This window comes from Scyliorhinus torazame, chromosome 22 (genome assembly GCF_047496885.1).
Source record: "Scyliorhinus torazame isolate Kashiwa2021f chromosome 22, sScyTor2.1, whole genome shotgun sequence".
Lineage (NCBI taxonomy): Eukaryota > Metazoa > Chordata > Chondrichthyes > Carcharhiniformes > Scyliorhinidae > Scyliorhinus > Scyliorhinus torazame.
Genome location: NC_092728.1, coordinates 50,106,195 through 50,132,089, shown reverse-complemented (window position 1 = coordinate 50,132,089; position 25,895 = coordinate 50,106,195). Strand labels below are relative to the sequence as shown.

The following is a 25,895-nucleotide window of genomic DNA, read 5'->3' as shown; positions in this document are numbered from 1 at the left end:
ATGGTGGTCTTCCATCTCCACCATCCAATCAGATCACGGCTGATTCTTCTCGCTCTCTCTCTCTCTCTCTCTCGTATATTCAACAGCTGCGCATCCACAGCACTCTGGGGTAGAAAATTCCCAAGATTCACATTTTCTGCGACAGTGACCCATAGCTCTAGAGTCCCCACCTCTCTTCTTCCAAAATTCAGGGATTAACGGCCTAGTTTAGTCACCAGGAGTCAAGCTAGTGAACCTTCATTTTACTCCCTCAAATGTTGGTGTATCCTAAGGAGACCAAAACTGCAGACAGTATTCTAGAGCGCCAGGGTCCCAGGTTCGATTCCCCGCTGGGTCACTGTCTGCGCGGAGTCTGCCGAAACCCGTGTCCTCCGGGTTTCCTCCGGGTACTCCGATTTCCTCCCACAGTCCAAAGATGAGCAGGTTAGGTGGATTGGCCATGATAAATTGCCCTTCGTGACCAAAAAGATTAGGAGGGGTTATTGGGTTACGGGGATAGGGTGGAAGTGAGGGCTCAACTTCTGCATTGTATGTTCTATGTTCTCTGCAACAAAGGTTAACATACCATTTGCCTTCCTAATTACTTGCTGCACCTGCATGTTAATCTCCAGTGATTTGCATACAACAGCACTCAGTCCCTCCGAATATCACCACTTCTCAGTCTCTCACCATTCCTGCACTTCTAACCCAGTTTCAGTGTGCTGTCCATTTCCATTAGCTCCAAACCAAATAGGTTCACTGTGCACTACAAATTCCCTCAGTCCCAGCTCCTCCACTAGCCTGTTTCACAGTGTGCTGTGTATTTCCTCACATTTTAAAATGATTCTTCAGGTCTGCACACTGCAGGTTCTCTACCAAACCCAGTTCCAGTTCTAGAGGGTTCCAGCGGCCACACCTAATCCCTTGAAGACCGCGGCGATCTCGGGCTTGCGCACGGAAATTTCTGGAACACACGTGCTGTCATTTTCTGAACACGCTTATTTAGCAAAATAACAAAAGGAAATGTTCAGCTTTCAACTGCGATGACTCATTCCACTGTTACCAGGGAAACAAAGCCCTCTGCTGCGTATGCTGAATGAACGCCTCCAGAAATGCCACATGCATCATTCAAATAAAACTTTTAACCTTTGTTGGTACCAGCTTCTCAGTGCAAACCTTAATAACTATGGTAATGAATGAGCAGCTAGCCACTTTTGTTGAGACACCAAAAGGTGCCCATTAAAGGTGAACTGGGACCTATAATTATTATTATTTTTTTTTTAAATGATAATTAAAATGTGGAATTAAATCACAAGTGAGCTCAGCAACCTTTAACCCATGCTCAAGTGCGTGTAATGACAATCAAACCGTACAACATACACAAAATGTTGTTCAGATCATTACTGAACCCAGAGCCCCTTCAGAATAACTGCTCAGGGGAAAGAATAGCAGGAAACATCAGGAATTGGACAGGGAAGACAGCTGAGCCCCTTTCCAATTTTGACAGAAGACACACACCCCTGAAACAGGAGCTTGTCTTTTCAGATTGTGACAGGCATCTCAAGACACAGGGGGCGAGATTCTCCACTCCCGCGCCGGTTGGAAGAATCGCCTGGGCCGCCAAAATTTCCCGGGACGCCGGTCCGACGCCATCCCGCGATTCTCCCAAGTGGCGGGAACGGCCCCGTCGAGTTCCGCAGGCCGCAGGCCGGAGAATCGCCGGAGACACCCAAAATGGCGATTCTCCGGCACCCCTGCTATTCTCAGGCCCGGATGGGCCGAGCGGCCAGGCCAAAACGGCGGGTTCCCCCGGCGCCGTCCACACCTGGTCGCTGCCGTCGGGAACAGCGCGGGAACGCACGGAGGGCGGCCTGCGGGGGGGAGGGGGGGATCCTGCACCGGGGGGTATCTCAAATGTGGCATGGCCCGCGATCGGTGCCCACTGATCGTCGGGCCATCCTCTGTGAAGGAGGACCTCCTTCCTTCCGCGGCCCGCAAGATCCGTCCGCCATCTTCTTGCGGGGCGGACTCAGAGAGGACGGCAACCACGCATGCGCGGGTTGGCGTCGGCCAACCCGTGCATGCGCGGGTGACGCCAGTTATGCGCCGCCAGCCGTGTCATCTATGCAGCGGCGCCAATACGCGGCGACAAGGCCTGGCGCGTATAGATGACGCGGCCCCGATCCGAGCCCATTGTCGGGGCCTGAATCGGTCGGGATCGGGGCCGTTTCGTGCCGCCGTGAACCTCGACGGCGTTCACGATGGCGTGGGCACTTCGGCGCGGGAGTGGAGAATCCCGCCCAGGATATACAACCCAGAAACTGGCCATTCTGCACAATCAGTTCATCCCGCCAGTTATGCTCTATGCGAGAATCCTCCCATCCTACAACACACCCCATCAGTATATCCTTCTACTCCTGGCTCCCTCACGTTCTTACCTAATTTCCTCTCAACTGCAGCAATGTTATTGGCCTCAAATACTCCCTGTGATTGGGCTGAACGGCCAAGTGGAAGAATTAACCCTGCAAACTTTATCACTGGAATGGGTGGTGGAGTTAATGGCGAGTGGAAGAATTTCCCCTCAAGTTTTGTTCTTGGACATCTCCCCCCCCGCCATTGTGTGTATTTGACAGCTTATTTCAACACAAGAAAGCAGACATGAAATCGATAAAAATAAATCCCACATGAAGAGAGGCCAACTTGCAGCACTCTGTACTCTGTACAATAATTAGGATCCCAGCTTGTCATCCATTGTAAATACCAAAGGCACAAAACAGACGCCAAAGACTGAAGCCCCACCCCGATTTGGGTCGATACAGTGGTTAGCCCTGCTGCCTCACAGAGCCTGGGACCCGGATTGAATTCTGGCCTTGGGTGACTGTATGTGTGGAGTTTGCACTTTCTCCCCGTTTCAGCACCACATTGATTATTACTGAATAGCTGCATATGATGTTGGGTTTTAATTTAAACATGGATAGTGCAGGGTTAGCAGCAATGAATGCTCATCTGTTCTTGAAATAAAAACAAAAAATTCTCAAAATACTCAGCAAGTCAGGCAGCATCTGTAGTGAGAAACAGAGTTATTATTTTGGCCTGACCTCCTGAGTATTTCCAGCAGTTTTGTTTTTACTTCAGATTTCCAGTATCTGCATGATTTTGCTTCTGCCATCTGCTCTCGAGTTTGACCCACAGAGTATTTCAAAACACAGCTGTACGGTGCAGAGGGGATGTAGGGGGAAAGAGATGAAGAACAGACGTGTATACACTTCCTTGAGTTACCTCTTAGTTCGAAAGAGTTCTCTTAACACTGGTTTATTGGAAGGTGACACAGATTGGTTAATTTTATGCACACGATGACGCAAAAAAGCATTCGTGCAACGCGGGAATCTAGACAAGTAATGAGACACTTGTCTCGCAGAAGTGATGTGCTTTTCTTACCTGAGGGTACCTGCGCTTAATGGAGTTCAGAGCTCCCTCAGGAAGTTTGGCCAGTTCAGAATCTCTCACTGCAAGGACTGTGGTGGCAGAGGGCTGACGAGTTAGGGCTTCTACCTGTGTGAAGGGAAGAAAGACAGGATCCATTAAGAATACATTTTACCTTAACATTTGACAATCATCTGTTGTGGCAGTGGCAGCAAGGAAACTAAGGTTGGAGCACCACACCATGCTGGAATGACATTATCGACCTGGTTTGGAAAACTTTGCATAGCATTGATTACAAGAGTTTGGCTACTCTGGACAAGTTACCAGAACAAGCAGAGCGGCACAATAGCACAGTGGTTAGCACTATTGCTTCACAGCTCCAGGATCCCAGGTTCGATTCCCGGCTTGGGTCACAGTCTGTGCAGAGCCTGCACGTGCTCCCCGTGTCTCCGTGGGTTTCCTCCGGGTGCTCCGGTTTCTTCCCACAGTTCAAAGATGCACAGATTAGATGGATTGGCCATGCTAAATTGCCCTTTGTGTCCAAAAAGGTTATGGGGATAGGATAGGGTGGAGGTGTGGGCTTAAGTAGGGTGCTCTTTCCAAGGGCCAGTGCAGACTCGATAGGCCGAATGGCCTCCTTCTGCACTGTAAATTCTATGACTAGACAGACTTAAATTGAGCCCCGAATGTTGGGATAAAGGTTTCCTCTATCTGCTGGTTGTAAGGATCCACGAGTAAAAGCAGATTGCCTGGCCCAGTTCCAATCCAATTGCTGGTGGGTGAAACGCAACAAAAGATTCCTCGCTCAAAGAAAGCGCAAGGGTCAATTGCCTGGGCTCTTGGCTCTGGAAGCACTTACACTGCTCCCCTCTAGAACTCGTTTTCCTCCTTTAAGACACTCCTCACAACCTACCTCTTTGACCAAGCTTTTGGCCATCTGACCCAATACTTCCTCATGTAGCTCGGAGGCATGAAAGGGCAGGTCAATACATAATTAGTTAACATACCATCCACAAACATCGAGCTGTCGATCATGGACAGGGAAGTGAAAGCACCTCGGCGTTTTGCCAATTTGGCGATGGGTTTGGGTGGGGGGGGGGGGGGGGGGGGGGGGAGAGAGAGAAGAGGACAGCTGAAACAGGAGAGAAATCTTCTGCTGATAGCCCACATGGTGCGGGAGGCAAGGAAACATTTCAACCACTTCACTTTTTGGCCAAGGCATATCATTAGATTGTCAATAAAACAGAAGGAAAGTAATTAAAGGTGCAGAGAACTCAGAGATCCTTATATCTGACAAGAACCAATAAAAGGAAATTCTTAACTGACTATCTGGGCGGCAAGTGGACCACTGACATTTAAAAAGGAATGTATAAACACCGGAAAACGTGCAGAAGTGAATACGTTGCAAGAGGCTGGGAGGAGGTTGTATGGACTGATTCAAAAGTTAAACTGCTACACTTTACTGAGACGCTTAAAGGAGAGCTACTAAAATACAAAAATGATGAAAACGAGAAGGCCAGTCGGTTCATTGGTCCTACCTCACAATTCTGATGCCTTAAGCATGCCGTTGCACCCTCGGTAAAATATTATATAGTACTGCGGAGGTAAATCCTGAATAAGGTACCAAGGGCTGCTGTGCTCCTACGCTCTGCAACTCTACCCCCTTCCCCTCATTCAAAAGTTTCCACAAAACCCTTCTTTTCAACGATGTAAAGCCTAGAGGAGGAGAATGGAACTACAGGTAATCTTCACACACTTTTATGAAGATTTTATTTACAGAGGTGTACACTACAAACATAAACCTCCTAACCCAACAACCACAGCTTCACAAAAGCAAATTGCTGCGGATTCTGGAAACCTGAAAAAAATAGAAATTATTGGAAATACTCAGCAGGTCCGGCAGTATAGGTGAAGGAAACAGACTTAATATTTCAGGTCAATTACCTTTCATCATGAAAGGACACAGAACTGATACATTAACTTTGTTTCTTTCCATAGAGGCTGCCTGACCTGAACGTTTCCAGCATTCTCTCTAATTTCGCTGCAGTTTCAACCTATTTCTAGTCATTGAAGTACAAATGAGACCTCAGTTAAAAGTCCATCATACAATTAAAAACAATTTTTAAAAATGAATATTCAATTAACACTTTTGATGTACCTCTCGCCTGCCCCTCCCCCACTGCAACATTCACAAACACTTTCCATTCTGCACATTGTCCCTTGCAACTTCATGTAAAGGGAAATGTAATGCAAGTACATGTTTGAGGAGAGTTACAGAAATACAAGTTGTACTAGGACCAAAGATCCCAACAATGAAGTACAGAAATACATGTCAATCATACACTAGAAATCATTGCTGCACACACACACACACAGATAAATGCTTTGAATCATCTGCCAGACAAGACAGCTGAGATACAGACTTGTTCAAAACAGTACAATGCCAGGTTGGGAGGGTTAACATACTGTACAGACGAGACTCTGTTTTGCTTGGGCTTTTCCTTATCTTGACTTGATTTAAATTCTAAACTGTGAACAAGAAAAGCAGCAGTAAGTTCACGAACTCCAGCTCATACACAGAATTACTACCCAGGGACATGTTGATAGTAAATTCATTCAGGAGATGTGGGCACCTCTTACAAGGTGGCTCCTTCTGACCATCCCTTTCCACTCGGGCTGGTGTTGGTGGGTCACTTACATGAACGGTACCCTTGAACCCGTTCATCAATAGGGTTTGAATTTAGTCACTGTATTACTTTAATACGCTATGTTGCAGTCCCTGAATTAAACTTGACTAACAGGCTCTGCAGTGACTCCAGCTGTAACATTGATATTTTCCCCCACAGTACAGAAATTTCTAACGCAACAGCAGTAACAGAATCCAGGCCTCAGATGTCCTTGGACAACAGATAAATAGCACTATGCTGAATGACATAATTAGGTGGAAAGGAAAGTCTTGCCATTTTCTGCCTGAAGCAACTTTTAGTCCCATAACCAACGATACTCACAGTGTTAATGGGCAAAGGATGGTATAGATTGTAGCAAAATAGCCGTCAAGTAAAATTTACAAGCAGAGGACAAACAAGCTGCAACTGGTGTGTAGCATTCACAAATATATCAATCACACAACCAAGAGGGGCTGCAGGAGTTGTTTAGTAATCCTTTCAAACAACACAAGCATAAAAATTCAAATATCACAGTAAACTTTAAAGTCCAGTTTTAAAAATGTGGTGCAGGGGTTGTGGTTTAGGCCCCGCTTGTCAGCACACATGGGTGCCTTATGTTTCAGTTTACTAAATAACAAACTCCATTCCCCATTGTTGTGTACCACTCATGGTAACCAGAGGGCAAGCTGTTCGCTCCTAGACTTCTGTTATCGTTACATTTACTTATGACCGTTTGAGAGAAGACAGCATGAAAGGAAGAATGAGAAAGGAGGGAGAGTATATGGACCTCTCCTTCCACTTTGCTTTGCCAGTCCAAACAGCGCTTCCTCAAGCTCAGCATCCGTCGGATGATTTACTCTCCTGTGAAGCAATTTGGAATGTTTTTCTTTCTTGATATAAACACAAATTGTTGTCCTTTATACCATTCATCCAAATCCCTTTTTTTCTCGCTTCTCTGCTTTCCAACATTTTCACCCCTTGCCTTTTTGCCTCAGTTTTTCCTCCAAACCAACATATTAATTATCATCACAGACTCCTACTTTCCAAACAGCAGTAGTGAGAGAAGAACTGGTCAGCTCAAATACCCGTTTTGGAGAATGTAATGAGAATGGTATTCCTCCCACTTCCTCTCTCTGGAAGCACCGGCAGAAAGCAGATATATAAAGTTTCTGAGGTAGAGGAAGGGATCTCTCAAACAACAATGAGATGAAAGACCAATTAATCTGTTTGCCGTGCTGTTGATTAACAGCGATAACGTCCCACTGAGCAGCTCCACAATCCTGTTTACAACTGCAATCACTATATAAATTATTTTTGCGAACCCAGTCCACGCCTTTTTTTCCCCCAACACTGCAACTTCCAAATACATTTACCAATTCTGCAAACTAGTTGCTGGCAGTGCAGAACTTGAGTATTGCTGAAAAAATAGACATGCTGTCGAAACTTTTCATTTTTCACTCATCAGGACAGTTCTTAAGAATGTCAACAGACCATACCCAACCAGTCCGTGCTTGCAAAACTCAAAATAGTCTCTCAACATTAGATGTGTTTCTGCGACTGGACAACATTTGCTAAATAATCCTCAGTGATAAAAATTACGCCAGTAACTAATTTAAGATGGTCAGTCAGGTTTGCAGTGTGGTGCATTTGTGTGTACTGGAAGCTACATATGTTGGTACACAGAGCCCTGTTCTTTGCAGACAGAAAGAACAAGAACACACACTACGACTGTTTCAGCTAAACAAAATAAACAATGGCCATTCGCCGGTTCATTCCTCAGGGTAATTAATTGCCTTGACCAGAGTCAAGTTGCCTGGTTTAAATTTCAAATAATGTTTAGCATGTAACTGTCAGTCGCCATCAACTGCCACATTCTCCATGGTGGCGCCTCTACCAATTAGAGCCCACTTACCAACCAATGAGCAATCTCTTCTCATGCAGTATAAAGTTGTTGTTTCCCCTAATATTGGTATTCTTGCGATTGTCCAGATGAGTGCAAGATGAAAAACTTTGACAGAATGTACTTTTTCAGAATTACCAAGTCTGTACTACCAACAGTAGTAGTACATCAGAATACCAACAGTAAAGGGAGCAACAATCTATATTTAGATAGCAGGTCTCTTTTTTTCAGCAATTCTCAAGGTTTGCATCTGTCACTTTGAGACAAGGAATTCCACTTTCTCACACCCTTTGCTGAAGACGTTTATTCTTAGATCCATTAAAATATTGAAGGGAATTGAGAAGATATATAAACATCTCAATTAGATCATCCCATAATTTTCTGTCTCTGGGTAAAACTCCAAGCATATCCAGCTCCACACAATAGCTCATTCCTTTCATCCCACATACACTCCTGATGAATGGTCGCTGGTCTTTCTCCAAAGGAAATGTTGCCAGGAACTCTTCAACACCTCCTCGGAGGCTTGGCTTATTTTTAAACATCGCCAAGACAAAGGTCCTTCACCAACCTTCCCTAGGCCAGGTGAGCAGTCCCTGTGCTATTGATGTAGATGGGGGTGATTCTGGAGTATGTGCAACACTTCCCACATCTCGGCAGCCACCTCTTCCAAGGGACTAATATCTATGAGGAAGTCCAGCACCGTGTCAACTGCGCCAACGCTGATATTGGTCGTCAGTGGGGTAATAGAATATCAGATGCTCCATAAGTGTTTCGAAGTTTCCACGCAATTGTATTTAACAGATAATCATTCGTACATCAATTGCTTTTCAATTATTTAGGATTACAGAATCTCTCTCTGATGTGAGACCATGTTTTAGAAGATGCTTCTCCTCAGAACGGCTAGTTTTAAATTGTAAGTTGTACTGATTTTTATAAAGCTCCCGATAGTGACCACTTAAGAGGACTGTTACGTGCATGAAGATAAGGGAGGAAAATGTGCTAACCAGCACATAGATTAGGAATAGAGTAACAGGTCAAGTATAAAATGGAATTTATTTACTGAATAGTTTAAAGATCACAGATACTCTACCCAACAAGGGAGAAGACAATACATGATAGAGTTAGTTAATAGCAACACATCAGAAATAGTTAATGTCATTGTAGAAAGGGAGCATTTTAAGATTATAATAATCTTTATTGTCACAAATAGGCTTACATTAACACTGCAACAGTGCTAACCATTGTGCTACCATGATTAGTGACCTATTGTAATTATATTCATTAAAGGGTTTGAAGAGAAGATCTTGGCAGGTTCATAAACCATAGCCTTTTGCTTTAATTAGGGGTGGCACAGTAGCACAGTGGTTAGCACTGTTGCTTCACAGCACCAGGGTTGCAGGTTCGATTCCCGGCTTGAGTCACTGTCTGTGTGGAGCACGTCCTCCCAGTGTCTGTGTGGTTTCCATTGGGTGCTCTAGTTTCCTCCCAAAAGAAGTGCTTGTTAGGTGAATTGGGCAATCTGAATTCGCCCTCAGTGTACCCGAACAGGCGCCCGAGTGTGACGACTAGGGGCTTTTCACAGTAACTTTATTGCAATGTTAACGTAAGCCTACTTGTGACAATAATAAAGGTTATTATTAATTAAACTGGTTTTGGATGTACCAGAAAGGAATTGCCAACCAAATGATAAAACTGTTAGATCGTAAATTTACAAAAAGTGGGGCCCATTTGAAGAATCAGTGGGTTACAAAGCATATAAATGAATGGGAAATAAACCAAAATTTTAAAAGGCTTGTTTAAGGGGAAAAAAAAAATCGAATTACAAAACAGAGGACTTGAATATTATAGAAAGCAACAAATGGAGACCCAGAAAATGAGAGCAGAGAGAGAAAATGGAAACCTTAGATGAGTGCCTAACAAAAATAGACGAATAGCAAAGGATAACAGCTTGGTGGATTTTTAAATGAATATATTGTTTCAATTGAGAAAGAGATCACAATATTATGCGCACAGCCAGTTTTAGAGGTTAGCAAAATGGAAAATCCTACAGGCAACGAATGCACTATTAATACCTGTGTCAATAGGATTGAAGCCAGACACTTAGGGTATTAAAAGAAATGGGCAAGGAAATTAGTGACACATTGGTTATATTTCCCCCAGACGTTGGGCTACCCGAGGATAATACGGAAAGATCAGAAGGCGGCAAACCCAATTAACCACTGGCTAACAAATCAAATGGGAAAGTGGCTAGAATGTATTATGAGAGAAGAAAAGCAAGCATTGACTAGAGGGAATTAGCAGGGATATGAAAAGATGATGTTTAACTTAAACTAACAGAGGTCTTTGGTAAAGTTACTGTGGGGACTAGAATAAAGGAGGATGAATGGATGCCACACACATTGATTTCAGAAGGCATTTAACAAGGATTACATTGGAAATTACCTCTTAAAATTAAGGCTCTTGGAATTGGAGATCATTTCAGCACATTGAACAGGAGATCATAGAATGATACATCACAGGAGGAGGCAATTTAGCCTATTGTGCCTGTTTTTTGAAAAAGCTATCACATTAGTTCCACTTTTCTCTTTCACCAGAGCTCTGTATTTTATTTCTAGTCATAGAATTCATTTTTAAAAGTTGTCATTGAATCTATTTCACCACTCTTCTAGCCACTGCCGTCCAGATCATAACTCACTGGGCAAATATTTCCCCCTCCATCACCTCTGTTCTTTTCACTAATTATCTTAAATCTGTGTCCTCGAGTTAGTGATTCACCTGCCACTGAAAACAGATCGGCCTTACTCAGCTAACAAGATTCTTGATCACTTCCATCAAATCTCTCCTAAGGAGGGAAGCAGCAGTTTCTCTAGTCTCGCCACATTACTGAAGTTTTTCATCCCTGGTACAACTCTAGTAAGTCTCCTCTGCAACAGCACCACCTTCATCCATCCCCCCCCCACCACTTCATCAAATAACTCAATCAAGTTTTAATCAAATACAATTCGCCTTTAAAAAAAATCCTAACTGACTTTCATTCATTAACCCACATTTTCCCCAAGTGCCAAGTAATTTTGTCGCAAATCAATTGGGAAGCAAGAAGCGAGCTTGTGATAAAAGAATATTGTTGAGCAGATGAATTCTCCCAGTATCTAAGCCAATATTTGTCCCTCAACCAACATCACTTTAAAGAAAGCAGACAATCTGCTCATTACCTCATTGCTGTTTGTAGGAGCTTGCTGTGTGCAAGTTGGCTGCCGTGTTTCCCTACATTATAAGTGACTACTCTTCAAATAGTACTTCATTGGTTGTACAACAGTTTGAGACATTCAGTAAAGAACTGAATAAAACCAAGTTCTTTCTTTGATTAGTTGGACAGCAACAGATGGTGTCCCCCAGGGTCAATATGGAGATGCAGACAATGACGGCGACCAGATCATCTGACCTGGGACTGTGAATGCCAGCACACATTCAGCCTGTCTAATGTGCAGCTACATATGCTACCTCAACTGTTGTAATTGAGCACAGTAAGAAGTCTTACAAGTGGCATTGTAATTGAGGTGTTGAAGATTGTTCCCTCAAGAGGCTACAACCAACCCTCAAATCAGAACTTAATATTGTGACAGGAATATTTCCTTCCCATCAGTTGGGACCTTTAAGAATCATATTTAGTTTGTAAAGCATCAATTGATCATCCAGTTTTAGGTTTAAAGTTTGGTATCAAGCAATTACATTTTAATTACTGAAACTGCAATGACTAACATCATCATTATTTTAAGTGTACACTCCTATTCTGAACCAATGGAGGCAACCACTACCTGGTAGGGCCCCAGAAGGTGCAGTGACTGGTGTGGCTGCTCATTAAACATAAGAGTTATTTGCATTTAGATGATCGACCATCGGAAGTCACTTACGACAGCATGTTTTCCAGCCAAGCTGCGAAATGACAAGTGGTCTCTCACAACAGGGATCTTAAATGATAGATTCCATTATGCGCAGCAGCATTTTGCATCTTCTCCTGGTCCTCAACATCGCTCCTTGCAGTTTCCACTCATGTAGACCCCTTTTGCCTGCATGATGACATCCAGCCCTGCCATGATTTATTAGCTCCCAAACGTACCTAGACTGTAATGCCACATTATCTTACTTCACTAGTTAGATTTGTGGCAAGTCCTCACAAATTGTTAATTCTCAGTTTTTCATCAACATCTGCTAAACCACCTAATCCCAACATGAAATTAAGAGATTTGCAAAACAACAAAAAAAAAAGACAAATTATCAGTCTGGATAATCCATGCTTTATAATCATGGCACTCTCACCACTTTGAGCATCAAACCAGCCAAAGGAATGGTGTTCCTTTCATGGAATTAAATTCTGACCTTACCCTCTGTTTACTTATGTGAGGCACGGTGGTGCAGTGGTTAGCACAGCTGCCTCACGGCGCCGAGGTCCCAGGTTTGATCCGGGCTCTGGGTCACTGTCCGTGTGGCGTTTGCACATCCTCCCCGTGTTCACGTGGGTTTCGCCCGCACAACCCAAAAGATGTGCAGGCTAGATGGATTGGCCAGGCTAAATTGCCCCTTAATTGGAAAAAATTAATTGGGTATTCTAAATTTAAAAAAAAATTTAAATGTATATAACTAAAAATTACATTCAGGGTAAACAGACGAGCAAATCTGAAAATGATCAGAACAGTAAACACCCTTACAGGTGATCCATGGTTGCTAGGTGATCACAGCATCAATGATCCCTGAGCAATTACTCGATCAGTTGCTGACAAAGGCTCGGCTTGAAGGTTTGTTACTTCAGCACCATGGTGGTCAAACCAGTGAGCAAACTGGTAATGCCACCTATTCAAATCTATGGAGTTGAAGGCAGATATGCTACATCTTTGTACTCTGCTACCAGCAAGCAGAAGAAACTGAGCCAAGTAGAGCAGGGATTACACATGATAGTGTCACTCATGAAGGATCCCAAGGACTACCGCTGGCAGCTATGCGGAGCTAAGCTGCACGTTCGGCAACTCCCGCTTAAAACGGTATTTTTTTCGACATTTCCCGGTGTGGGAAGAAGGCTACATAGAATCATAGAAGTTTACAGCATAGAAACAGGCCCTTCGGCCCAACCAGTCCATGCCGCCCAGTTTTTAACCATTAAGCTAGTCCCAGTTGCCCGCACTTGGCCCATAACCCTCTATACCCATCTTACCCATGTAACTATCTAAATGCTTTTTAAAAGACACAATTGTACCCGCCTCTACTACTACCTCTGGCAGCACATTCCAGACACTCACTACCCTCTGAGTGAAGAAATTGCCCCTCTGGGCCCTTCTGAATCTCTCCCCTCTCACCTTAAACCTATGCCCTCTAGTTTTAGACTCCCCTACCTTTGGGAAAAGATGTTGACTATCTACCTTATCTATGCCCCTCATTATTTTATAGACCTCTATAAGATCACCCCTAAGCCTCCTACGCTCCAGGGAAAAAAGTCCCAGTCTATCCAGCCTCTCCTTATAACTCAAACCATCAAGTCCCGGTAACATCCTAGTAAATCTTTTCTGCACTCTTTCTAGTTTAATAATATCCTTTCTATAATAGGGTGACCAGAACTGCACACAGTATTCCAAGTGTGGCCGTACCAATGTCTTGTACAACTTCAACAAGACGTCCCAACTCCTGTATTCAATGTTCTGACCAATGAAACCAAGCAAACCAAGCTACAACATTCCCCCGACGGTGTATGGCTTGGACCAGGAGCGGGGCGACTAAAAAAGTGGCGGTGAAGCCAAAGAAAGTGCGAGGGAAGAAAAGCAAGATGGCGGCGGGCGGAGACCAGGCAGCATGGATGCAGTGGGCGCAGGAGCAGCAGGAGGTTATCCAGCGCTGCTTCAGGGAGCTCAAGGCGGACCCGATGAAGGCTTCTATTGATAAGCTGCTGGAGACCCAGACGGACCGGGAGTGGCAATCCGCGAGGTCCGACAAAAGATCTCAGATAACGAGGACAAGATCTTGGGCCTAGCAGCAACGGTGGAGGTGCACAAGGCGCTCCACAAGAAATGGCAGGAACGGTTCGAGGAGATGGAGAATCGGTCGAGGCGGAAGAACTTGCGGGTTCTGGCCCTCCCGGAGGGGTCGGACGTGGGGACCTATGTTAAACTCGCTGATGGGAGCGGGGTCTTTCCAGGGGCCTCTGGAGCTGGAAGGGGCCCATAGAGTGCTGGCGAGGAGGGCCAAGGCTAATGAGCCGCCGCGGACTGTGCTGGTGCGGTTTAATCGGTTCGCTGATCGGGAGTGCGTACACAGGTGGGCCAAGAAAGAGAGGAGCAGCAGGTGGAAGAACGCGGAGGTTCGAATAGATCAGGACTGGAGCGGGAAGGTGGCGAAGAAGAGGGCCGGGTACAACCGGGCGAAGGCGGTGCTGCACAGGAAGGGGTGAAGTTTGGTATGCTGCAGCCGGAGCATCTGTGGGTCACCTACAAGGACCGGCACCATTATTTTGAGTCCCCGGAGGACGCGTGGGCCTTTGTTCAGGCGGTGGCAACCGTTCTTGGACTTCCTGGCAGAACGGTAGACAATGGTCAGCAGCAGCAGCAGCTTGGGGTGGGGGGGGGATCTGAGTGGGTGTATATATTTGCTATGTGTTTCGGCAGGTTTTAATTTATTATTTATGTATAGGGGGAGGGGGAACTGGGTTGTTTTGTTTTATTTGGTATTTAATTCTATTGGGTTCCTTTTACATTTTGTTGTTGATATTTTGTGAAAACTTTAATAAATATTATTTTTTTTAAAATGAAGGATCCCAAGGTCAACAATCCCCACATTAATCACAAGATTCAACAAAAACTGTGAGTGACGTCTTGTTGAAGCAGCAAATTTGTTAGCTGACAATGGACGACTGCGCCAGACCTTCGATGTTGCTACTGCTTTTATCAAGGATCAGAAGTGCGCCTTGTGGGGAGGTTCCTTGCTCAGTTACCACTGCTCAGTCCCTGGATGAAGCAAATCTTTCGGAGTTAAAAGCTGCTCTTCGTAGGTTTCTAGAAAAAAAGTGAAACCCTTAAACTGGAGACCAACACTAATCCTTCAATCCTGGTGGAATGATGGTCAGCATTAGTGATGATATGTCCACAAAAACAAAGATCCAAAAACTTGGCAAATGAATAAATGAAGCTATATAACTGCATCACCTGAATCTGAGCAATTATCTGTTTAATGTTATTGTTATTGTAAATCTTCTCCACTGTGTACAAGGACCATTCTCTGTGTGACTGACTTTCATTAGTGCGCTAAAGATTTAATAAAAGTATCTTCGAAACTGTTTGCTACAAAAAGATACCAGCTCAACCGCATCCAAGCTCAAGAGAGCAGGCAGCTTATTGTTCAGTGGTTAAATGCCACAGGTTGCTGTGAAAGGTAAGCTGACTTTATCAGTGTCAGAAATGTTTTAGTCCAGTGCTTTTATGCAAACTCACTTCATTCTGGCTTTCAGCAATAATGGGATGCCTGCACATAAAGCAGCAAGTAAATCTGCTCCTCTCAGTAAATTCTCTCTCTTCAAATTCTAAATCAGGATTATCCATTTGGACTGAATTCTGATGAAAGGTCATATCTCTCTCCACAGGTGCTGTCTGACCTGAAGAATGTTTCCCAACATTTCCTTGATTTCACTGTCCATTTACAGGCAGGGTAGCATAATGGTTATGTCTCTGGACTACTAACTAGAGGCCTCAGCTAAAGACACAAGTTCAAGGTCTAACACAACAGCTGAGGGAATTTAAATGTACTTACTAATAGCTGGAATAAAATGCTATTATCGGCAGTGGTGACTTTGAATGGATTGTCGTAAAAATCAATCTGGTCACTAATGTCCTTTAGGGTAGGAAATCTGTCATCATACAGTGTAGCCTAAATGTAACTTCAGATCCACAGCAATGTGGTTGACACTTAACTGCCCACTGAAAAGCCCAGAAAACTACTCAGTCGTATCAAACTGATGGAAAAGCTGCAATCAATTAGAATAAAACAAGGACCACCAGCATCAACCAAAGTACCGGACCAACAAAGGCATATGTAGCCCAGTAAACCCTGCAGTCTTTCTCAATAATATCTGGTGGTGCTCGTGTCCAAATTGAGAGCTGTCCCACATACGAGGGAAGCAACACCTTAATATAGTCATACTCACCGAATCATACCTTATCGACAATGTCCCAGACTCCACCATCACCATCCCTAGGTACCTCCTGTCCCACAAGCAGCACAAACCCAGCAGGAACAAGAGGCCTTGGGAGTACTCAATAACCCCATGAAATACGATCATACCAAACATGAGCAAGGGAACCTCCTGCTGATTACCAGCTACTGTCCTCCCTCAATCTATTGAATCAGTTTCCCTCCATGTTGAATACCACTTGGAAGAAGCAAGGAGGACAGTAAGGACACAGAATATATTCTGGTTGGCAGGCTTCAGTGCCACTTGAGACAAAGCTAGCCAAGTCTTGAAGGATAGGCTGGGTGTGTGGCAGTTGGTGAGAGAACCAACACGGAGGATAAACATGTGTGACCTTGTCCTCATCAATCTACCCGTCGCAGATGCAACCACCCGAGATGCCCACCATCACAAATGCGTTTTCGGCTAATTCAATTCGCTCTGCGCAATATCAAGAAATAACTGAACATGTTAGATTCAACAAAGTCTGTAGTGCTAAAAGCTGATGTTCCAAACTCGTTGCACCCTTTGCTAACTTGTTCCAGTGCAGCGACACCCAAAGTGGAAAATTTGTCCTGTCCGGTCCATAAAAAGCAGCGTTGTCCATCTACAAGATGCACTGCAGTCAAGGCTTCTTCGACAGCACCTTCTAAACCTGTGATCTCTACCACTGCCATCTAGAAGTGCAAGGGCAGCAGACACACAGGAACATCACCTCATGGAAGTACCCCAACAAGGCACTCACCATCTCACCATCCTGACTTAGGAATATATCATTCCTTCACTGTCGCTTGGTCAAAATCCTGGAACTCTTACACTAACTAGCACTTGTGATTTTACCTATACCACACAGACTACAGCAGTTTAAGAAAGTGGTTCATCAACCTTGTGTAAAACAAAGTCATTTATCCTTCTGTCAAAATGTTAATCTATGTAAATTGTCTGTCTGCTCCTGTTGTAGAATTATACATCACTGTGGTTAGAAATTATTTCAGTGATTACAGTGAATTGATCTAATTAATGCCCTTTCAATTCTGGAGTCCAGGTTCAAACCAAGACTGATAGGATAATGTTTGAAATGTCCAAAGTGAGATAATTTAGACAGAACAATCAAACACTAAATGAAAGCTTTGCTCAGTCGCAAGTAGAAAGGTACACTGATACAAGCATTGGAGTTACCATCTTGTGTGACAGACCTGTGCTGTTCCTGATCTGGAAGTGCTTGTTGGAGCAGTGTAGAAGGTGTTTTACCCTCCATCTAAGCTCTGCTGCATCTGATCTGGGAACACTCGAGTCATGCAATGAGGGCGAGTGGAAAAAAAAACTATTACCTTCCTCTAGGACTGTGCTCGTCAGTCAGTCAGCTTTAGGGAAGAACCAGATCATCTATAATGGGGCTCTTGGGAAAAGGCAGTTCATTAATCTTCAGCAGTTCAACTTTATCATTCATTCATTAACACAAGGTGACTTTATCAGCACCAGCTCCCTGCTAACGCACTGTGAGAGAGATAAGCCTCTACTGAAGCTGGGAAATTGTCACCCCCCTAGAAAGATACAGTGAACAAAAGGACCTTCCACTGACTGCACACGAGTGATTAAGGAATAAATAGAACTACAGAAAGTATGACCGAATTCTCAAAATATTCTCATTTCACATAAGAACATAAGAACACAAGAACTAGGAGCAGGAGTAGGCCATCTGGCCCCTCGAGCCTGCTCCACCATTCAATGAGATCATGGCTGATCTTTTGTGGACTCAGCTCCACTTTCCAGCCCAACATGCGTTGGTATATATAAATGCAAGTTGTTATTTTGTTAATCCCATAAGAAGCAGATGACTTTTTGTATCCTCGGGTACAACTTTGATGAAAGATCACACTGTCCTGAAATGTTAATCACTGTTTCTCTCTCCATAGAGGTTGCCAGGCTTCTCTGTACCTGTTAAATTAATGTTAATGAATGAGGTGACTATAGTGGGGAAACTGACAAGAGGGACTTACTGAGAGCTGGATTCATGGTGTGTGTATATATATATATATATATATATATATATATAGTCAATGTATACAGTATGGCTGGGAACAGTTACTGAGCTAAACACGGAGGGACAGTTGGATTGATTTCAGTAGAGGTACAGTCAGCAACTTAGGGTGCTGGCTGGAAGAAGTTCTTTGAGGCGAGATTAATTTATTTCTATTACAAGTTTCTATTCATTTTTCATCTCTTGAAGAGCCTGCGGTGCCAGGCATCGTCCAGTACCTCAACCAAGTGAACATTCTTTCCATGGTGATGCTAAACACCAAGCACTAGCAGGCTATTCAACCGTGGGAAGTATCATAGGCCAGCATGATCTTATCCTTACCCAACACCTGCCCAAATGCAACTTTCAGCAGAAGTCACTGGACAGAGCGGAGCAGCAAACCCAATTTCACTCCTGCCCTTCCCTAAGACACTTGGATCAATTGTAGCCTTGTTATTTATCCTACGCAAACCTGAAGCATAAAACAGATTACACATGAAAAGTTACCGACATCACCACTCTCTGGATTCCTTTTGTACCAGTGGACACAGACAGAACTGATTCGCATTATTTTCCCATGGTGGTACAGTGGTCAGCCTTGGGTGACAGTATGCACGGAGTTTGCACTTTCTCCCCGTGTCTGCATGGGTTCCCTCCGGCTGCTCCAGTTTCCTCCCATTAAACAGCTGGCTTGTAATGCAGAACGAGACCAGCAGCGCGGGTTCAATTCCCGTACCGGCCTCCCCGAACAGGCGCCGGAATATGGCGACGAGGGGCTTTTCACAGTCACTTCATTGAAGCCTACTTGTGACAATAAGCGATTAGTATACTATCCAAAGATGTGTCAGTTAGGTGGATTGGCCATGCTGAATTGCCCCTTAGCATCCAAAAGGATAAGTTGGGTTACGGGGATAGGGTGGGGGCATGGGCCTAGGCGGGTGCCGATTGGAGGGTCAGTGCAGACTCGATGGGCCGAATGGCCTCCTTCTGCATTGTAGGGATTCTATGGTTCTATGATTGTTGGATTAGAGGTGATGCAGAATTGTAACTAAATATTTCAGGACGGGGGAGGGCAACTCATGCAATCAAAGCAGGACCTATGAAACACCAAATATTTCTGTACCCAAGCTGTGAAGATCATTCATTACCGTGAATATTTCCTTATCCATTTATGCACTTAGAATTTTCAAAATGTTAGTGTTTGAACTAATTTGCTGCATTTCTACTGCTTTGATACGTAAGACTACATCACCCTCTTGTGGATGCAAGGCTTGATACACCACATAGTCATAAAAATGTGAGAAATTGTTTTCATGGAGAAATGGAGTGATATGTAATGTAACACACACAAATACCAATAGCTTCTTGTTTGGCTTCTGGGAAACTGGAACATTTAGAAACAAGGGGGAAAAAAGCTGGACTTTGATGAATTTCAGAAGAGAACCAGCTAGATATTGACTTGTCAGTCAGTTCCATTCAAGATATTAAACTTGTGAAAGAAACACTAGAGATACAAAAGATTGGCTGTGAAGTCATGCATGTGCAACAGTAACTTGTGACTGCACCCCAGTAAAGAACTGGCAGAACAGATGGGATATAAAGTGGGTGAAATAGAGGCAGGAAAGGTGAGGGAAATCAACAAACATAATAGGCTGGATTGTTCGCTCCCCCAGCCGCGTGTTTTTCGATGGCGCATTGTTCGCTGGCAGTAGGATTCTATCATCCCGCCTATTGTCAATGGGATTTCCTACTGAAACCATCCCACACCACCGGGAAAACCGCAAGCAGGGGAGCGATGCCAGCGGGAAAAGTAAATTGCAGCAGCCTGAGAATTCTGGCCAACATCTGCACCCAGAGTCACTCATTTAAGGGAGTTAATTAGAGTTGTGGAATTTTAAGAATAAACAGGTTAAGTTGTTATCCCCATGGAATTTACAGTGCAGAAAGAGGCCATTCGGCCCATCGAGTCTACACCACGCCCTGAAAGAGCACTCGACCTAAGCCCACACCGCCACCCTATTCCCATAACCCAGCAACACCACCTTACTTTGTTTTGGACACTACAGGGCAATTTAGTGTGACCAATCCTTCTAACCTGCACATCTTTGGACTGTGGTAGGAAACCGGAGGCACCTGGAGAAAACCCATGCAGACACGGTGAGAAGGTGCAGACTCCGCACAGATAGTGACCCAAGCCGGGAATCGAATCAGGTCCATGGTGCTGTAAAGCAACAGTGCTAACCACTGTGCCACCGTGCGGCCCTTACTTAGAATGCTACACGCATGTGATGGAATGCACTGTAATGGAATATTCTCCACTTGCCTGGATGAGTGCAATTCCAACACTCAGGAAGCTCGACACCATCCAGGACAAAGCAGCCCACTTGATTGCCCCTCCTTCCACAAACATTCAAACCCTCCACCACCGTCGAACAGTGGCAGCCGTGTGTACAAGATGCACTGCAGTAACTCACCAAGGTTCCTTGGACAGCACCTTCCAAACCCACGACCACTGCCACCTAGAAGGACAAGAGCATCGGATACCTGGGAACCCCACCACCTGGAGATTTCCCTCCAAGTCACTCACTATCTTGACTTGAAAATATATCACCGTTCCTTCACTGTCGCTGGGGCAACATCCTGGAAGACCCTCCCTGACAACGCAGTGGGCGTACCTACACCTCAGGAACTGCAGCGGTTACAAGTATAGTCACTGTTGTAATTTGGGAAATTTACTTAGCCAGGAGAGAAAGATAATTTTTACTTTTGGGTATTTGTATGTTAATTAAGTTAAATGATATGTAACAATAAATGGAATTATCTACCTATCAAAAAACCATCAACCAAATGCAAGATAAAATAATATGTGGATCAGTGTCTCAACTGGTGAGAAGTCTCAGGATATGATTCTCTCTTTGGATATTTCAGTCTAGGAGCTTGCGAGAGGTCCCGGGTTTTGGGGCGGCACAGTGGTTAGCACTGCTGCCTCACAGCGCCAGGGACCCGGGTTCAATTCCGGCCTCGGGTGCCAATGTGGAGTTTGCACATACCCCAATGTCTGCGCGAGTTTCCTCCGGGTGCTCCGGTTTCCTCCCACAATTCAGTGCAGGTTAGGTATATGGCCATGCTAAATTGTCCCTTAGTGTCCAAGAGGTTAGGTGGGGTTACGGGGATAGGGTGGGAACTTGGGCATGGGTAAGATGCTCTTTCAGAGGGCTGGTGCAGACTCAATGGGCCGAACGGCCTCCTTCTGCACTGCAGGGATTCTATGATTCTATGACTGAATAGCAACCAGCAAAGGAATAGAAGCAGGCGCTAAGCATTATTATTTTTAGAAAAACATTACTAAATCCGAACAAGACTTGGGCAGGAGAAAGAAGAGATTGCGTTTCAATGTACAAACTATATTTATGTTAAAGATTTTCACCAGCAAATGTAGCTTGTGAAAGTGATTGCACAATAATGTTGAGCTGTAGCAAGTTGCAATTAATGCACGGCTCCGGCATCAGTTTCACAACATCAAGGTGGGCAAGGGGATAGGAAATATGGGGAGAAAAAGGGACTGCTGGGGATCATCAGAGAGCACATGAAAGCTGACGCTGCAGAATAACAATGTGTAGATAATGTAGATGGGAGAAACAAGGAGCATGTGGATCAGGATGAGATTGCTGGAGATGTATTGACTTGCATTTAGATAGATGAGAACACATGTACAAAAGAGAGAAGTCCTAAGACTCTTAAAGATGGAAGGAAGGCATTGATGGAGGAAGGTATGGTCAATTTGTATCACAGGCTAAAGAAAAGTAGAGCAGGGTTAATGCATCCAAAACAAAGATGTCATTCATTACTTTGGCTAGAGATGTGATCCTAGTATAAGTCAATGGCAATCAACGGGATTTGTTGTGGAGTGTCAGACTCTGCCAAACCCATTGCCCCCATTAATGCTAATTCTCAGGCAAGGATAACAGACTGTACCACGTAAACCAATGTCCTCCGGCAAACATACAGTTCAGCAGATCAGAAAATGACGGGGCATCCTATAAATGTATATATATTATATAAAACAGAACCGTCCAAAGCTTAATTACTAACCACTCCAATAAGGTCTCCACGGCCGTATTCTCCTGCCAACTCTTTCTTCTTATCATCTCTCATGATGACTGATCGGAGCCGACCATTCAATACAATAAACGTGCAGTCTGATCTGTCCCCCTGCCTAAGAAAGAACCACAGATCACAAATTCATCATCATCTGGAGAATATAATAATTGCTGGGCATGTGGATCCAAATATCATAACTAAGACTGTAGAACAAAGAACAAAAAACAATACAGCACAGGAACAGGCCTTTTGGCCCTCCAAGCCTGCGCCGACCATGATACCTGCCTAAACTAAAACCGTATGCACTTACGGAGTCCGTATCCTTCCATTCCCACCCTATTGCATTCCCACCCTATATTTGTCTGGATGCCCCTTAAATGCCGCTATCGTACCTGCTCCCACCACCTCCCCAGGTAGCGCGTTCCATATATTTACCACCCTCTCTGTGTAAAAAAACTTGCCTCGCACTTCTAAACTTTTCCCCACACCCCCATGCACTTTAAACCTATGTCCCCAGTACTGGACTCTCCTACCCTTGGAAAGAGCATCTGACTATCCACTCTGTCCATGCCACTCATAATCTTGTAGACCTCTATCAGGTCGCCTCTCAACCTCCATTGTTCCAGTGAGAATAGACAGAGTTCATCTAACCTCTCCTCCGAGCTAATGCCCTCCATACCAGGCAACATCCTAGTAAACTGCTTCTGTACCCTCTCCAAAGCATCCACATCCTTCTGGTAGTGTGGCAACCAGAATTGTACACAATATTCCAAATGAGGCCGAACTAAGGTCCTGTACAGCTGCAACACGACTTGGCAATTTTTATATTCAATGCCCCGACAGATGAAGGCCAGCATGCCGTATGCCTTCTTAACCACCTTATCCACATGCCACTTTCTGATCGGTGGACATGCACGCCCAGATCTCTCTGCCTGTCAGTACGCGCAAGAGTTCTACCATTTATTGTGTAATTCCGACATGCACTGGACCTTCCAAAGTGCATTACCTCAGCATCGTGGATGCTCCAAAGTGAGTCCATCTGCAGCTCCAGAACCATCAAGCAGGCTACCAGGAGCTGCAGCTGGACACGCTTCTTGCACGTGAAGGTGCCAGGGACAGTGGACATGAACTCCCACATCGCACACAAGGATCATGACATGGGTCTGGGATCTTCTGCCATGTCTAAATATCGTAACTAAGACTGTACTCTACAACTTGGTGATAATTCAATGTGTTTATTGCCCATTGAGCCTATAGTGCTGTTTATATCATCTGTTCAGCATGTTATTGGGCAATTCAATTTTTAGCTCAGAAAACAACTTTCTATTGACCATAGTGGGATATATTTATAAACGATTATCTGTCAAAATACGAATTACAGCAAGGATAAGGAACCTCCCCTCCAGCCTGATCAAAACACCAAAAGGTGCAGCACGAAGACTCAGACTGCCAGCAGCACCAATTTGGTGAAACAGTGTGGTCAAAATATTCTAATAAACAATATTCATTACAGCACTGAAAATACTGAGCCTTTCTATTAAGTTCATTTTCAACAAAGCTCCACCATTAACTATCCTCTAGGTGTCCGCCTTCACTTAGTTGCAGCACATTTGTCTCTTAGTCAGTAGTTTTTGGACTCAAGATAGACCAGGACCTCAAATGGATCAGAAAGATCCTATTGCACTGTCTGAAGAGCAAGGGAGTTCTCCCTAGTTTCCTGGCCAATATTGCTCTATCAATCAACACCACAAAAAACAGATTAGCTGATCATTATCACATTAATGCATAACCTTGCAGTACCCAAGTTCTGTTTAAAATTTGGAGCATCCAATTCATTTTTTCCAACTAAGGGGCAATTTAGCGTGGCCAATCCACCTACCCTGCACATCTTTGGGTTGTGGGAGTGAGACCCAAGCAAACACAGGGAGAATGTGGGGGCAGCACGGTAGCATTGTGGTTAGCACTATGGCTTCACAGTGCCAGGGTCCCAGATTCGATTCCCGATGTGGGTCACTGTCTGTGCAGAGTCTGCACATTCTCCCTGTGTCTGTGTGGGTTTCCTCCGGGTGCTCCGGTTTCCTCCCACAAGTCCTGAAAGATGTGCTAGTAGATAATTTGGACATTCTGAATTCTCTCTCAGTGTAGCCGAACAAGCGCCAGAATGTGGTGACTTGGGGCTTTTCACAGTAACTTCATTGCAGTGTTAATGTAAGCCTAATTGTGACAATAAAGATAATTATTATTATGTGCAAACTCCACAGGGGCAGTGACCCAGGGTGGGATTGAGCCTGGGACTTCGGCACCGTGAGGCAGCAGTGCTAACCACTGCGCGACCATGCTGCCCTAGGCAGTACCCAAGTTAACATGCATTAAAATTCATCGCAATCGTAACTACACTTCAAATATACGCAATTGGCTGGAAAGTGTTTTGGGACGCTCTTTCTTTTCCATCTTTCTCTCACTTTCCACGCATGTTTCTTGTTCCTCGTTCTCACTCAGCTTTTAAAAAAATTTCTAGTGCTACTGTTTGAGTTAATTATCTGGTGGTTTCTACATGATTAATTTTTAGGGGGTTTGGCAGGGCAAATGCTGAGAGGATGCTTCCTCCCGAGAGGGAATCTAGAACTGAGGCACAGTTTAAAAATAAGAAGTCTCTCATTTAAGATGGGGATGAGGAGAAATTTCTTCTCTCAGAGGAAATTTGGAATTCTCTTCCACATTGAATTGTGGAGGCTGGAGAATATATTCAAGGCGGAGTTGGATTTCTGACTGACAAGGGAGTCAAAGGTCATGGGGGATAGGTAGGAAAGTGGTGTTAAGGCCACAATTAGATCAGCTATAACTGTACTGAATAGTGGAACAGGTTCAAAGGGCCAAATGGCCTACACCTGCTATGTCTTACCTTATTGCAGTTGTGCAGTATGTTAAAGGCCCTGTGTGCATGAATGTTCTTCGTCCCAGGTTATTTTACAAAGTTTGCATAACTTTGTGCATTGCACCCCCCATCACCTTCTTGTTTACTAAACCCCAGTGCATCGCTGACGGCGGCCGCCCCTCGAGGGTTGCATGTTTATGCCCACGAGTCTTCATATGGCCGAATTCTCAACCGCAAATCATTGGAGTCATGGGCAGGACAGGACATCCCATGAGGCAGTGGGATCCGGAAAGCAGGATTTGCTTCCTTTCCTTCTCTGCTGCTACTTTGTTAAGACTTTGGGACTCAAAATGTGATGCAGCTTGATGGGTGAAGTGCCCCCATCCTGAGCGACTGGGAACAAACTCCTCCCAGTCATTCATGTCAATGCTGCCTTACTTCAAGGAGAGCTTCAGAGCATCTTCAAAGCATTTCCTTGTCCTCCCCTGAAACGTCGGCCATTTGAGCATCGAGAAAACATGACATGGTGGAAAGACGCTTTTTAACTATCATTGGAGTTGATTTTGCCGGAGTTCTGTCTGAATGTTTGTGAAGCTGGTTTCTGGAGGGACACTAACATTTGGTTGACATACCTCCCATTGAATCTGGAGGATGCAGCAGAAATATTGCTGATGGAATTTCTCTGGCGCTCCTGTGTCAGTGGTGCAAGTCTCTCTGCTGTAACAGTG

The 25,895-nt window shown here is 44.5% G+C and overlaps 1 protein-coding gene and 1 pseudogene across 3 annotated transcripts in view; one reads left to right on the top strand and one right to left on the bottom strand.

Moving 5' to 3' along the window:
* The window catches only part of pnpla7b (patatin-like phospholipase domain containing 7b), a 473,312-nt gene that overhangs the window by 275,970 nt on the left and 171,447 nt on the right, over positions 1 to 25,895 (bottom strand). For all 3 annotated transcript variants that reach the window (XM_072488205.1, XM_072488203.1, XM_072488204.1), the window contains 2 exons: positions 22,284 to 22,407; positions 3,418 to 3,531 (listed from right to left, as the gene is read on the bottom strand). In XM_072488205.1, coding sequence (XP_072344306.1) covers positions 3,418 to 3,531; positions 22,284 to 22,407 — 238 coding nt within the window. The remainder of the gene's footprint in view (positions 1 to 3,417; positions 3,532 to 22,283; positions 22,408 to 25,895) is intronic.
* On the top strand, positions 10,003 to 15,143 carry LOC140399389 (ATP synthase subunit O, mitochondrial-like; annotated as a pseudogene).